General features: G+C 48.7%; 1 protein-coding gene across 3 annotated transcripts in view; it reads right to left on the reverse strand.

Moving 5' to 3' along the window:
- Positions 1-407: 407 nt before the first annotated feature.
- Positions 408-15990, reverse strand: part of SLCO3A1 (solute carrier organic anion transporter family member 3A1) — a 163460-nt gene continuing 147877 nt past the window's right edge. For all 3 annotated transcript variants that reach the window (XM_084817438.1, XM_084817439.1, XM_084817440.1), the window contains exons 8-10: positions 10476-10651; positions 5012-5076; positions 408-3522 (exon numbers count right to left, since the gene is read on the reverse strand). In XM_084817438.1, the coding sequence (XP_084673564.1) occupies positions 3143-3522; positions 5012-5076; positions 10476-10651 (621 nt within the window). In that variant the 3' untranslated portion in view covers positions 408-3142. The remainder of the gene's footprint in view (positions 3523-5011; positions 5077-10475; positions 10652-15990) is intronic.

Consider the following 15990-nt stretch of genomic DNA (forward strand, 5'->3'; position numbering starts at 1 on the left):
GGGTGAGACCCATTTGCACACACCCTAAATTCCCATTTGAAACCGACATGCATCCAGCTCCTATCACCCTGTGAAACAAAGTCATGGATTCCTGTACAAAAACAAACCGTGAAATAGTACACAATGCTGACATTCCTTTAACCCAGGTGGGGAACCTGTCTCCCTCCAGATTTGTTGGATTACAACTCCCGTCATTCCCACCCCTGACCATGCTGGCTGAGGCTCATGGGAACTGGAGTCCAACAATACCCTTGTTTTAACCCATCTTGTTCTCTTCAGGTAGCCTCCTCACCTTCACTCCCTTTATAGCATCTTTTTTAAAATATCAGTTTTAATTATTTTAGATTTACAATAAGCGAAGAACTAATAATCAAGAGCAATTAGAAAAACAGCACAGAACCAACCAGTTCCTTTCAATTATATGTATTTGGTCTACAGCAAATACCTGCTTGCTTCTCCCTCTCCGGTTCTTGTAAACCAGCCTTCCCCAACTTGGCGCTGTCCAGAAGTGTTGGGCTACAACTCCCATCACACCCACCCAGTGGCCACACTGGCTGTGGATGATGGGATCTGTAGTCAAACACATCTGGGCTGCGTCATGTTGGGGAAGGCTTGATGAACCTTTTAGCCCAGGAACTTCAGGACTGCAAGATCTCTTTTTACTAGAAACCCAAGATCCAGCAAGGCTGGTGCAAAAGACATACACTTAGAATTAAAGAATTCTGAGTCCAGGAATTTGTTTGGAGTACCAGAACTGAATGGAGCTCACAGTCCTTCCACACAGAAGTCCACTCCTGGTTATCCCAAGCTTTCTTTATTTCAGCAGGAGAACGTAGTGTGTCTGTGCGTGTTTGGGAGGGTGGGGGAGTAATTTTGGTACTGCTATCGTTAAACAATTGTGTCTTTGGTGATCTACTGCAGATCACCCAGAGATCTACCAGTAGATCCTGTGGTACCTTCGGCCCACTCCTGTGTTAGCCTCCTCTGCACTGGACACTCCTCTATTGCAGGTAAAGTTGACGAGGTATCCAGATACGAGAAAGCATCAATTATATTGGAAAAAATCTGCAGGTAGGTGAAAAGAGGGCAGCAGGGACAGGGAGTGGGACGGTGTGTGTGTGTTTTAACAGTTCTGCATACGGAACCCTGCCAGTGACTTAAGGGCTGACACAGGCTGGAATGCACACAAGTGTGCACTGCATATGCAACAGAAAGACTGAGGGCAGGTGAAGATAACTGTGTACGGTGAAGACACACATCACATCACAGGCACAACAGTTCACTTGCCTGCAGAGTGATTTTTATCTGAGCAGCTGATACTACGACATATTGTCACCTAGGGGTGGCCTGAACCGAAGGAGATGCTGGTGCTGAAAGAGACTCCCAAGATGTGGAGGGTTGTTTCATGAGGTGGGGGACACACACGAAATCAAAACATTTTGGGGTGTGTGTGTACTTACCTTTACTAGATGTATGCTAGCTGTTTCTTTATTAAATGTTTAAAAAGTTCTCTCCCTCTCTGGCAACGAAAGAGAGAGCGAGAGACAAAGAGAGAGAGAGAGTGCCACGGTCAGATGACTGCCATTACTCCACCCCAGAATACCTCCCTGGAATGATGCCACAGGAGGCATTTGGGGGGATAATAATGGGGGCGGGCAGCCCACAGCCCCAGATCTCTCTCTCTCTCTCTCTGTGTGTGTGTGTGTTTACTGCAGAGGGAGAGAGATTTTTAAAACTTTATGAGAGACACAGCCAGCATACAGCTAGTAAAGGTAAGCGCCCCCCAACATTTAGATTCAATTGCCCACCTCTGAAAAATGGCCCAAATTGCTCCTCCATTTCCTTATCCTTGAATAGGGCAGTGAATTGGGGAGGGGGCATTTTGTCCCGGCCCTATAAGACAGCACCACAAAACAGAATGTTGGATCAGCAAGATGCTTCCCACGGTAAGATGCTGTGTCTGCCCTCAACCCTGCCCCCATGTCACGGACTTCTTTTTCTTTTCTTTTTTAAAGTGGCACATATATTTATGTATTTGTTCATTTTTCGCTGTACCCCCTTCACTCAACCTGGAAAAAAAAAGATTTAAAAATTGCTCAGGGTATAGGAGCCTACTGTGCTCCCCCCGTCATGGCCCACTTTTCCCTGGTTTAAACTCTATTATACTAGAAACAGTTGTTTTTTCAGAGCTCGTACCAGGACAGAAAAATGTACATGTGTTAGGAAGGCAGTGATGGCTCAATCACACCTCTGCCACGTTTGAACCATAACATCCGTCTTCATCTTTCAACCATCTTCATCCTTGTGTAATTTTAAAAGCTTACAGAATGCAATCCAATGCCCCCCTCCCCCCACCAAAAAACCCTTTTCCAGCACGGCCAGGAAACCCCACCCCAGCCTATTCCCAAACCAGAATGGAACCAGACTCTGAAATATGTTAACTAAATGATGCTGGTGCTTCAAGAGTGGCGACATGACACGTGATGCCTTGGGCCATTTCAGCTGCTGTCTGGAATTGTGGCTGGTGAGGATGAAGTTGAATCAGCTGAGTAATTCCAACATGGCTCCCTCTTTGATGTCAGAGGGAGAGGGGGAAGGAGAGAAGAGAATGCTGGGACTGGATAGCCCCCAAGTTTACATCCTTTTCTAGCGTGTATTGCAAAGATTACCCCAGTGGTGCTCGAGTTTCAAATAGCGCATATTTTGGACATTGCTGTGGCTTGCGTCTTCATTCTGCTTTGCGGTTTGCTTGTTTGTTTTGCCTTTATGCCCAAGGACAGTCATCTGCTCAGCTCTCGATAGAATACTGGATCCCAAAACGTTGGCAGCCACCGGCCGATGTGTCTGGTGCATTGATGTTCAGCTTCACATCTCCACGTCTCATGCCAGACTTAAAAAATGATCCTGTTCTCTCGAATCTTGCCTGCGCCTGCTTTTGAGAAAAGGGCAGAGGTCCACCTCTGTCCCTAATGATGTATGAGAGTATTTTGGAACATTGTAATAGTTTTTGAGATACAATGGTGGCCGCCATTTTGCTTGTACTTTCCAAAATGTCTTTGGGTATTATATTACATTTTTTCGTCACTCTCTCTTTTTCAACTTTAAAAAGGACCTTTGGGTTAACAACCCACCCTTACAGTCACTATAAAACAGACTCCATGTTTTCGCACCACTCGTGGTCTTCAAGGTTGTAGATAAATTTTGTCCTATGGGATGGGTTCTGGCCAATGGGGTCCTGTCCCAGATTGTCCAGGGTCAACGTGGAGGCGAAGAACTCACTGGTACTGAGCCCACCTTCGTGGTTCTTGATGTATTTCTTATAGTTCTTCCTCAGGCATTGCCAAGTGGTGGTGTACAGGATGAATGCAAGTGATTTTAGGGTGATAGCGATGCTCACATACAGGTACCTGTAGACGACGTTGTCATACAGAGCACACGCTCCTTGTTCGCCACAGAATGTGCTCCAGAACAGGCATGTGGAATCAATTCCTGCTCCAAAGATCAGGGGAGGTGGGATAAAACCTGTGCAGGTAGAAAAAAAGAAATACTCATACCAGCCGGAACATATGTAAAGGGGACATCTTCGGAGCCCTTTAAGGATTTAAGGAAAGCCGGATCTACTGGATCAGACCAAAGGCTGTATTCTGTTCCCAGAGGGGCCAACGTGGCACCTCTAGGTAGCCCACAAGCAGGGGTCTTCCCACTCGTGTTCCTAAGCAACCGGTATTTAGAGCTGGGGTGGGGAACATGCAGTCCACAGGCCATATCTGGCCTGTGGGAGGCCTCCTTCTGGCTTCCGCCCTTATCTCCTGATTGCAATGGGGGAGGTGCAATTTTTCCATCAAAAATGCCCCTAGGCTGCAATTAGGCTTTTTCTTTTTAAAAGCCTCCATGGTCACCAATGGAGGCTTTTTAAAAAGCCTCCCGTGTAAAATGGGAGAGAGCAGGAGCAATCCATTCTCTCCCATCCTACAAGTGAGGCTTTTAAAAAAGCCTCCATTGATGACCATGGAGGCCTTTTTTAAAAAAACCTAATTACAGCCTAGGGCATTTTTGGCGGCAGGTGGTGCTGCTGGCTAACCCTCCCCTCCCCAATGCTGTGACCCCCCCTGGGAAAATCACCCCTCTCTCGCTGCAATCGTGCTTTTTGAAAGCCTCCATTGCCACCAATGGAGGCTTTTTAAAAAAGCTTGATCACAGCAGCAGAGGGATGAGGCGTGAGTGAGTGAATGAAGAGTGGACAATCACATTGAGGCTGCTAGCCCACTGCTAGCATGCAACCTCTGGCATGCTTGCCCAGAACCACTTCAGGCCGTAGGCTGAAAAAGGGTCCCCACACCTAGGGATGGACAGATTACTCACTGTCTGTTCCGTGGTCTTTTCTGCTGGGGGGGGGGGAAGGTGATCTGTTCCTCCCCCCCCGGAATCCTCCGGAGCGGCTCCGCTTCCAGAGGATTTCGCGGAGCTGCACTCCAGCTCCGTTGCGCTGGTGATACTGTAATGGCAGCCGCCATTACCATTTCTCTGTGAGGAGTACAGCCGCAAATGGCGTTTTTTACGGCTGCAATTAGGTAAAAAACAGCGCTTCATGGCCGCAAGTGGAGTCCACTACGCCATTTGCGGCTGTATTCCTCACAGAGTATCACCAGCGCAACAGAGCTGGAGTTCCGTTTCGCCGGAAATCCTCGGGAGGCGGAGTGAGTGTGCTGTTCTGCCGCGAATCCCAAAGCATCTGGCCTCATTTGAAAGGAATTCTCCATGGTGGAATTCTCTGCCATCCCTACCCACACCTGATCTACAGGCATACTGCCTCTGATACTGGAGAGAGCATATTGCCATCTTTCTTGACTAGTATCCACTGATGTAGTCTGGCAACATTTGATGCTGTAGCAGTGCGGACACCGTCGTTGTAGCTGACCATGCCACATATCCTTAAGCATTAACTTAAGTGACAACAGCCTGAGCAGTTTTAACAGCGCAGAATTAAAAGAACTACTTTGGTTTTACTTACCTAACAATCGGAGGAGAAGGAAGAGGACCCCCAAAGCATATGATTTCAGCTCAGGGCTCACTGTTCTGTACAGAAGAGATATTCCAGCAAGAAAGTAAAAATTAAATTTAAAAAGGGATTCCTATCTTCACATTGCTTTAATTAAAAGACCCCCACTACCCCCTATAGCTGTGCTTTGCTGTTAGCCAGGATGACATGGTCATATCTTGAAAAAATAAGATAATCAATGGGCTTTGTTCCCTCCCACTCTTGTTCCCAACCTTCCGCCTGCAAATCACAACCCTTGTAAGCCACCGCTTAAGGCTAGGGATACATGAGAAATATGTTTCAGTTCATGTTTGATCTGGATTTACCCAGTTCACACTTTCTGGATCAAACACAGACTCGGACGTAATCTGCAATCGAAGTCCATACATTTCCGAGCTTGCAATGTGATTTGCGGACCAAAAAAAATGCATTCAATGGCATGCATATATTTGAAAAACGCACAGGAAAAAATGCGCAGTTTTGAAAAATGTGCACAAATATGCTTGAATCAACAGGAGAAGGATGCATACAGTTCAGTGATGTGTACAACTGATGCGTATATTTGCAAAAGTATCTGCGGATTTTCATCCAGAAAGAAAAAGCAAGAAACAAAAGGCACAATCTGATACGGACTTGAGTCAGAATGAACTTCCAGATGGAATTCATAGAACTCAAGGTTTGCTGATTTGCACCTCCCTCCTTAAGGCATGGGTGGGGAAAGTCTGCGGTCCCAATCCGGCCCCTCAGAGTTCCCCTGAGGGGAACATACCTCCTTCTTCCCCTGGCCCCACCTCCTTTCCCCTGACCACCAATCATTTGGTGTTTCCTGCCTTTTGTGCAGTTTTTCCTCCACTCTAAAAGGTTGAAATGCCTCTCCTACCACTGGAATGCGGCCTGTGAGAGCTTCTCCGAAACTGAACACAGCCCTTAGGATGAGAGAGGTGTGCTACCCCTGACTTTCACATAAATCCATATGATTATATGCCAGACATAAAAGCAGCCCTGCTAGATCAGTCCCTCTAGTCCAGCATCCTGCTTCTGACAGTGGTCAGCAAGGTGCCACCAGAAAGATCACATGCAGGACATGAGCACAAAAGCCCTCTCATGTTTTCTGTACCCCGCCCCGCGCATCTGGTACTCGGAGGTGGATTGCTACTAAACAAACAGTTGACAGGTCGGGCTGATGAAGCTGATGGTGGAACACCCTTCCCATGGAGTTGTGACAGGGTGCCGACATTATAGTCTTTTCAGCGCCAGGTCAAAACGTATTTGTTTGCCCAGGCATTTTAAATGGATTTATGAAGCCGGGAGTTGTTGCCGCCTATTTTGTATACCTTGTCTTTTTGTTGTGGTTTTATTAAAAAGAAAGTCCCTTTGCATTTCCCCCCCCATGAGAGCAGTCAGGTGGGTGACCACATGTGAGAGAGCGCCTTCTTTGCGGTGGCCCCACACCTTTGGAACAAGTTGCCATCGGAGGTCTGCCATGCTCCGTCACTGCAGGCTTTTAAGAAGGTCTTGAAAACGAATTATGTGACCGTGGCCTTCTCTTGATACGATTGCTGTTGTTGCTGTTTTTGCTGCTGCTGTTAGTTTTATTATCGGCTTTTATTGTTGCTTTTATTGCTACTTTATTGTGCTTATATTTTTATCGCTTTTAATATTTTAATTTTCTTATGTATTGTATTGCTGTGAGCCGCCTTGGGAGGGCTTCTGCCCTGAAAGACAGTCAAGAAATATTTTTTTTTAAAAAATAAATTTTGTAAAACTCCCTTATACCGTGAGATGAAAGGCAATGTGTAAGTATTTTAAATAAATTATGGATTGTGCCCTTGTTAGACAGAAGCTTCCGATCTTGGAGGTTTCCAAGTATCTAATGCTCTGTCGGGCTGCTGCTGCCAGGGTGGGAGGACCAACAGAGAACGTCCTCCTTTTATCCCCTTTTATCTCTACACAGTCCTCTGGGCCCATCTAGCAGAGGTTTGCTGGTGAGGCTGGAGAGACCATAGGATTTAGAAAGCAGGCAGCATGGTTCTTTCCATGGTGGCTGTGAGCAGGCAGGGGGGGGGACTGGATTCCAGCATTGCCCTTCCAAGGTCATAGCAGTGTCTATGACCTTGGAGGAGGGCCTCCAAAGAATCCTATGGTCCCTGGGACACTCTGGACCATAGGATTGTACTCTAAATATTGTTCATTCATTCATTACATTTCTGTATCACCCAATAGCTGAAGCTCTCTGGGCAGTTGACAACGTGATGAAACATAATATAAACCCTTTAGCACACAAATATTTAGAGCACTTTGAATGGTAAAAAAAAATAATTAACACTAAAACTACCAGGACCCAATAAAAAACTAACATTAAAAAGCTCCATCGCATGCTGTCAAATGCCTGGGGGCAGAGGAAAGTCTTAACCTGATGCCAAAAAGGGACAATGTTGGCACCAGGAAGACCTTGCTGGTTTTTTAAAAAAAATAAAATAAAAACAAACTCTAAAATGTTAGGACATCACAGGGAAGGCAGAGAGAGTGAATTCACATGGAGATGATTCCCAGCTGTGTTACTCTGTTGCAGCCAAAACTACAAAGAGCCCTGTGGCACCTTAAAGGCTAGCCCATTTATTCTGGGATAAACTCTCATGAACTACAGTCCACTTCAAAGGCACTCTCCGAGCCTCACGTCCTAAGTGCTGTAGGACTGGCCAGCCAGGGCTGGATAAGGAGCTTTTGGTACTCAGGCGCATTGCTCATAAAAGGGAAGTTAGTGTTTGGACTGGCTTCGAATTGGGGGAGATGAAAGCTAGGCGCAATCACAGCTTTCTGCTCTGAAGCTGGGCTAGTAGCACCTTCAGAGCAAGCACTAATTAGCTCCTCACAGGCATCTTTCGTGCCATGGGAAGCCGCTCATTCGTCCTCAAGGCACCGCTGGGATGCGAGCATGGGAGAGCATCGTATCGCACTCTTTGCTCGTAATTAAACTGAATGCTGCACTAGAAATTGGCCTATTTGGGAAATAAAACACTAAATTTGGCAGCCTGCACAGAAAAGAGCAACCAAAACAGTCAAGGGGTTGGAGCACCTTTCCTATGAGGAGAAAATGAAGCGTTTGGGGCTTTTTGGTGTAGGAAAAAAGACCATTTAGTGCCTAACTGCATGTTATGTGAGTTGCGTGGCTTGCAGCCACGTCACAGAATTTTAAAAACTTAATCCAAGGTGGGTAGGTATAATTTGCATTGGGACTGCAGTTCACAGGGAGGGGTGGTTTAACCTGCCCCTCCCCAGTCACAGTCCTGACAAAAAGCCCCACTCCTTGTGCTGTGACTAGTAATGGGGGGTGGGGGGAGAAGCAAACGCCTGTTGGCGCCACTGGGACCTTTCCCCACGCTTGCTAATTGCAGGATGCGCGAGGTGGGGGAGGACGGTTTCAGTCAGGAGAGCGGCTGGGGAAAGCAGCGTCACATCCTCCCTCCAAGTGCGCTGCGCTCCTGAGGAAAACTGCCCTTCCCCGCTCCTAGGATGAAAGGGGCAACATTTCCCTGAAACAGCTGCAAGCCACGCAGTTCACACAATGGGCTCCGGGTTTCGGAGGGCCCTTGGGAAGTCACCCTCCATGCCCCCCCCTCAGGGAGTCTTCCTTCTCACCACATTATCATCAGCTGCTGTTGCTCCCCTGCCTCTTCCACATCATTGCTGCCTCATTCTTGCTCGACAGACGGAGAGCCAGGGAGCAAGTCGGCCATGGCATCTCCCGCTCCTCCTTCTCACCAGCTCCATCGTCTGGGCCAGAGCGAGAGGCGGGTGAACAAGCAGGTCGCGATGGGGAAGAGGAGGAGCAACTCTTGTCACCTGGCCCCCTGCTGTGGTGCGGGCCCTTGACCGGCGCCCAACCATGCCTGCCCTTGACGCTGGCCCTTCTACCTAGGCCCTGAGGGGTGAGTGCGGAGAAAAACACACATGTGGTAGATACTTATAAAACTATAGAATCACAGAATAGTAGGGTTGGAAGGGGCCTACAAGGCCATCGAGTTCGCCCCCCTGCTCAATGCAGGAATCCAAGTCAGAGCATCGCTGACAGATGGCTGCCCAGCCTCGTCTTGAATGCCTCCAGTGTGGGAGAGCCCACCGCCTCCCTGGGTCATTGGTTCCATTGTCGTGTTGCTCTAACAGTCAGGAAGCTTTTCCTGATGTTCATCCGGAATCTGGCTTCCTGTCACTTGAGCCCATTATTCCGTGTCCTGCACTCTGGGATGATCGAGAAGAGATCCTGGCCTTCCTCTCTGTGACAACCTTTCATGACTGGTCTAGGGAGACAAATTGGACAGAGAGACCCTCGCCCCCACAATGATGGCAAGGAAACTTTTACCCCCACTGGGGCCACATCCTTAGCGACTGGCAGTACCAAAACACACACACACACAAAACAAAAGCAAAACAGCTTCTGTGCTGTGTGGCGAGGGGTTGGCTCCCCTCCTCAATGTGCAGCACAGAAATGATGTGATCTGGCTTGGGGAGGGGCGTGTCCAGTGTGGAGGGGCGTGGCTTTGGGCAGTGGAGGCTGGTGGCTCCAATCTCAGTAGGGCAGGGAATCTGCTCCATGCTGGAGTCAGAACCAGTCAGAACTCTCAAGGAGCTCTCCTAGGTGATTTGCTCCTTGAGAGTTCTGACTGAAACCAGTAGAGGATTCACCACCCCACTGACATTGGAGCCACAAGCCTCCACTGACAGCTGGCTGGGGGATGCTGGGCATTGTAGTCCAACACATCTTGAGGGCACCAGGTTGGGGAAGGCTGGACTGGACGCACATTTAGCCTGTTGCAGGAGAGCTCTTCTTAGACGTCCTCCAATGGCATTTGGTCTGACTGCGAATGTCCTGAACAAGGGACAGCTCTTTAAAAACCACTGAATTTAAGAGAATATGTAAGTCACAGGTGCATGGAGGTTTGGGGGGGACTCCTCTTTCTCCCTCCCCACAACACTGTTGATTTTATACCCCACTACCACAGCTGCAGTACCACAGTGACTACAGGACTGAATTTTGATTTTTTTTAAAAAAATCGAGTTTGAATCTCACCTCTCCCATGATCCCAATAGGTGGCCTTAGGCAAGCTGCTCTCTCTCAGCCTCCCTGCCACCCTGCAATATGGGCTGAATAACACTGACCTACCTTACAGGGTTGCTGTTGTAAGCACTGCAACAAGATGACGGGTTGGATCCGAAGGTGCCCTTCCGCTCAAGGCACGCATCCTCTGTGAGTGGAAAGGCATCTTCCTTGAGTGGACACCTTGGGAGCCAACCTAATGTATGCAACATGTATTATTAACACTCTAGAGTGGTACTGAAATGCGAAGTACTCTGACCATCCGTTGTAGGCCTCTGTGCCCGCTTTTCAGTTCTTTTTCTCCCTAAACTGAGAATCCCCCCAACGCTAGAAGAGCCTCACCTGATCAGAATGATGACGGAGGGCGTCTGAGCCATGGCTCCAATCATGCTGCAGATGCACATCACGCAGAGGAATGTCAGGAAGGCTTGTTGGCATCCGGGGCTGGGGCACTTCCCAGGAATGACCGTGGCATTCTCGGCTGGGACCAAACTGAGGCATGCGCAGCTCGTGAGATTCTGGAAGAAAAGGCAGGGTGGCCTGGTTCAGGATGCTCACGCTCTCCTTATGCATCGCCAAAAATAGAGGACTCCAATGTGCATAACACTTGCATAGGCTAAGTTATACGTAGAGATGCACATTTAGAAATAATGACTGTAACTCCGCCACTGCAATGTTGGCTTTTTACACTGGAAGCAAAGAAGTCAGACACGAGGCAGGGAAATGGCACCCCCCCTCCTCTGCCATCTGGAAGGAGCAGAGCGGTCAGGACTCTTTATAAGGACTCTATATAACCAGCCCTAGATAAGTGGTGCGACTTCCCCTTCCCTTTGCGCTTTCCGCTTGGCTCTTCTAAGTCTTTGAAATAAGCACGGTTGCAAGAAAATTACCATTGGCTCAGACCCCTTGTGAATACAAGGATAAAAGGAAGAATCTGCGTTCCTGCGTTAGGTAAAAACATTTCCAAATTAAAGCTTCTAATTACTTTTTGATTTACCCTCCCCTTCACTTTCCACCCACCTCTCCTAATTATGCCGGAGTACATTAAAAAGTAAATTTGCATGGCCCTTTGTAGCCTCCTTTTGTAGCCTCAGAACAATGAGGAGACAAGTCAAATCCTCCTCTTGCAGAGTGTCGGCGGAGGCAATGCTGATAGCAGAACCCCCACCCCAGAAGGACAGTGGATGGCATTGGCTTTGGAGGGGATTTATGCAGGGGCTGGATGCTGGAACCACACAATCAACATGCAGTCAGAAAGGGAAGAAAGGACCACGTTCCCTTTGATCTTCTAGCCAGCACTGAATGTTGAAAAGAGCCTTTGTGTGCCATTCACAGATTCCCTCACTCCCTTTGAGTTTGCCTTTCTAGAATTTCTGGGTGGGGCGGAACATAAGAAGAGCCCTGCTGGATCAGACCAAGGGTCCATCTAGTCCAGCATTCTGTTCACACAGTGGTCACCCAGCAATCGACCAAGGACCCACAAACAAGACAAGAGTGCAACAGCAGCCTCCTGCCCATGTTCCCCAGCAATTGGTGTCCACAGGCTCATTGCCTCTGGTACTGGAGGTAGCACATAGCCATCAGGACTAGTAGCCATTGATAGCCTTCTCCTTCAGGAATTTGACTAACCCCCCTTTAAAGCCATCCAAGTTGGTGGCCATCACTACGTCTTGTGGTAGCGAACTCCATAGTTTGGCTACGCACTGTGCAAAGAAGCCCTTCCTTTTATCTGCCCTGAATCTCCCATCAGCAGAGTTAAGTGAGAAGTTCTGTAAAGACACACACAAAAATAAAAACCAGCCAGGGCTGGCTTTGCAGGAGGCATTCCAAGAGAGCGGCAGTTTTCAAGAGGTTCCCCATTCAGGGCATCCTTCCCACACTGGCTTGTTTGTTGAGGAAGCCCTCGGAAGATTCTGAGACACGTCCGAGTCTAGGCTGCACACTCCGTTCACGTTGGAGCACGGCCAGACTTGTTGGGCATCACTGTTCCCCTGTGTGAACTGTGTTTAGAACACAGCCGCCTCTCCCCAGGAGCTGAGAAGTCACAGGAGGAGTTTGGTAGAGGGTGGCCATCGGTCTCTCAGGGAAGCTTGCCTGCAATTTGAAAGCATTATATAAATATAAAGCCTTCGGTGGTACACAAGATCCTTGGAAAAGGGTTGCAGCTCAGTGGTCGAGCATCTGCTTTGCATGCAGGAGTTTGTTTGTTTACGATCCCATTTTTCTGCCAAAGAATGGCACTCAACACAGCTAACAATAAAAACCGAATTAAAATGAGATCTTAATTAAAACTTAGCATAAAAACAAACAAATTAAAGAACACAATTAAAACACACACACAAAAAAAGCAGGATCAGCAAATTAAAAACAAACAAACAAACCTTCAGTAGTAGGCTGGCTATATGCCAAAGGCCTGCCTGAATAAAAATGTATTTTCCTGCCAGTGGAAGGACAGCAGAGAGGGAGCCAACCAAGCCTCTCTCAGCAGGGAGTTCCACAGCATGGGAGCGGCTACCGAGAAGGCCCTCTCTCACGTCCCCACCAAATGTGCCTCCAGTGGTACCGAGAGAAGGGATCTGAAAACCCAAGCACACTTGTATGGGAGAAGGCAGCCTGTCCCCAAGCTGTTCAGGTCTTCATAGGTCATAACCAGCACTTTGAACTGTGCCCGGAAACCAGTGAAGCTGAGGTAACAAAGCAGTTGTGTGCCCCGGTCAACAGCCTGACTCCAGCATTCTGGACCAGCTGAAGCTTCCAAACAGTTTTCAAAGGCAGCCCCATGTAGAGCATGGTACAGTGGTCCCAATGGGATGTAACTAAGGCATTCATGGCAGTGTAAGTTCCCAGAGCCAGTCTTCAGTTAGGCCTGGGAAAGACCCCTGCCTGAAACCCCAGAGACCCATTGCTGCCAGCCAGTGTTGACAATTCTGGGCTAGTGGTCGGACTGCAACGGCTAATGGCCACTGACTAATGGCCAGTGGTTTGACTCCATGTAGAGCGGCTTCCTATTACTGATCTTCTCTGTGAAGAAGCCCCAGCAAGCTTCCAAAGAATCCCCAAGTTCCTCCTTGCAGTCTGAAAACAGTGGTTTTAGAGGAAAATAAAATGATGCCGTTAAAATAAAACAGGTTCCCATCAGGATCAGATTTTGCCTGTCATGCTGGGGCACCCTTGAAGTTCCACAACAGTTTAATTTGCAGCGGCTTCGTGGCCTCCAGTCTATGCTTTCTGATACTGAAACTATCAATATCCTTCTGAAGTCCAGATGCAGCTTCTCAGAAAACAACACCAGAGTGGGACAGTAAATGAGCGGCGTTTGGAGGGGCGAATTCCTGTAGCTGAGAGGCAGGAAGGAGAGCTGGTTGCAGCGCCACACAAGCCCAGCGGGATCTGGCCCTGCAGGCTGCTTGTTGCCGGCTGCTTTCCCAGATTCGTGGTTCAAAGTGTGAGAAGGAACTCCCTACAGAGGAGTGAGCAGTTGCTAGGGAAGATACACACTTCTTCCTTCAAGCCTGTGTGAAGCTGCCTTATACCGAATCCATCTAGCCCAGGGGTGGGGAACCACAGGCCTGGCGTCTCAAGCTGGCCCTCTGGGGCTCCTCAGTTGGACCCAGCTCCTTCCCCTGGCCTCCCCCCCTTTCTCCCAACCACCATTGTTTGATGGATTCCCGGCTTTTGTGCCCCCCCCCCCCCAAGTTGAAATGCTTCTTCTAAGATTTAGTTTCTGGCAGTGAGCTCTTCAAGCTAGAGCATGCAGGGTTTGGGTTTTTTTCGGTATTTTTGGCTCCACCCCTTTTGCCTTTGGCCCTGCCCACCACTGGAGTGTGGCTCCTTTGAGCTTCTCTGAAATTGGATCCAGCCCTCAGGCTGGAAGGGCAGGCTGTGTGGCCCACCGCTCTCTCCTCCAAACCTTGCTGCTGCCTCCCAGCATCTGCCGCCTGAGGCAACTGCCTCAGTCTGCCTAACGGTAGGGCCGGCCCTGCTTGCTCTGGTCCAGACAATGGGGGTGGTGAGAAGGAGGAGCAGCAGATGCCACGGCCGACTTGTTCCCTGGCTGTCTGCCTGTCAAGCAAGCCAGTGGTAGCAAAGATGAGAAAGAGGGCGGGGAGCAAGGGCAGCCGGTGACAATGGTGGTGGGAAGGCAGACTCACTGAGGGAGGGGGCCTACTGAGGGTGTCTTGCCCAAGGACCCTGGATTACCCGGAGCTAGCGCTGGCTGGCAAGTCAGGGTTGATGCCTGAAACCACCTGGCAGGTCAGGAGCTCTGCGCTTATTCCTACCCTCTGTATGGTGTTTTAGTCACCGTATTGGTTTTTATTTGATCTGTGGTTGTCTCTGTGTTCTTATTTTTCTCTTCTTGCGAGCTGCCTTGGGCACCTTTGGAGGCAGAAGTGGCAGGACGGGGAGTTTAAAATAAGGGTGGAGCCCCGGCAGAACCAGCTTGGTTCTGGGAAAAACCTGGCAGAATATGGAGTTTACTAATGTTTTGGACCCTGAACACAGTTTTACTAGTCAGAGCAGTAAGAAACACCAACTGTTTGGCCACCCTGAGAGAATGGATGCGCCTCCAAGGGCATTTGCTGTGGTGTTTGGTTACAGAAGGAAGCGATTTTAAGAACTGCACATGCACTTAGAGAAGGGGAGAAGAGAGGCTTGACTGGTAGCAGGTCTGGAGCAGAGGGGGGCTCATCTCTTCTCACAACAAAGGAGTAACCAAGAATGGAGGCTTCTTTGTGTTGCATGGGCCACCTTCCCCCACAAAAGAGAGAGGCCTGCTCTGCGCTTCCTGGCTTTTAAAAGTCTTTTTAGTCATTCTGGGAAAGTGGCTGCTTGCACCTTAAGGCTTATAGTCTTCTGCTTTTCCAGAAAGCTCCCACATGTTCTCCCCTCCCCGCAGTACCCACTCTTTTCTGGGCCTAATGGCAGCACAATGGCAACAAGCAAGCCTGCAAGGGTGTTTTCTTGTGTGCCACAATAGCAACAAAAGGACCTTCTGTTCAACCGCTACAGAAAGCAGCAATTTTGCACTTCCCGCCAGAGAACCTTGGCCCTTCGTAGACGCCATGGCACACATTCACTGAAGAGAAGAGAGGCAAAGGCTTTTGAAGATATCGCTGGAGCAGAGAACGGCAAAGGAATACAGTCTGGCGAGATAAAGAAAGAGCTGAAGCGATCGGGGATAATTGGATCTGGTGAGCTTTGCTGTTTGAGCAGTATAAAAAGCCCTGCTGCACTCTTTGCATTCAGCAAGATCCCCACATCCCTAGGTGGGTTCAGCAACATAGAGTTCATTTTCGGAATGTGATGCAATCAAGGCTCGCTGAGGATGCCGAGGTAGGAAGCATCACTTTACTTCTGCCGTGGGGACTCATTTTAACCAATTCGCCTTCAAACTTCAGTGATTGAAAATATGCAGACAAACACTCACAAACACAGTGTGCTTCCACACTAGGCACTAATTGGGGGACAGCTTCAGTTTGTTTACACATGTTTCATGGGCCGTCTACACACGACATCGGAATCAAATGGATCTTCTACTGTATTTTCCCCCTTGTTTTTGCCATCTCTTCTGAGATCACAGAAAATCTGACCTGGGCTAAATCTACCCTACTGCTTTATAGCGGTATTGCGGTGCGCTGATAACTGTTGGGGCATGTTACACATTCGATATACTGCCTTTGTAGTGCTATTTCCTGCTTGTTATTCCACGTTATCCAATATGCCGCGACAAATGTCATTGTGTGTCCTACAACAAGATAGGAATATGCAAGAAGGATATAGCGTTACCGTGCTGGGATTGTAATGATATGACACAAGGTGTCAATCTGGCCTTATTTTTGGCGAGGGACAGAACAGC

Source organism: Heloderma suspectum, chromosome 11, assembly GCF_057233095.1.
Source record: "Heloderma suspectum isolate Gila_16-S chromosome 11, 16-S_ref, whole genome shotgun sequence".
Classification (NCBI taxonomy): Eukaryota; Metazoa; Chordata; class Lepidosauria; order Squamata; family Helodermatidae; genus Heloderma; species Heloderma suspectum.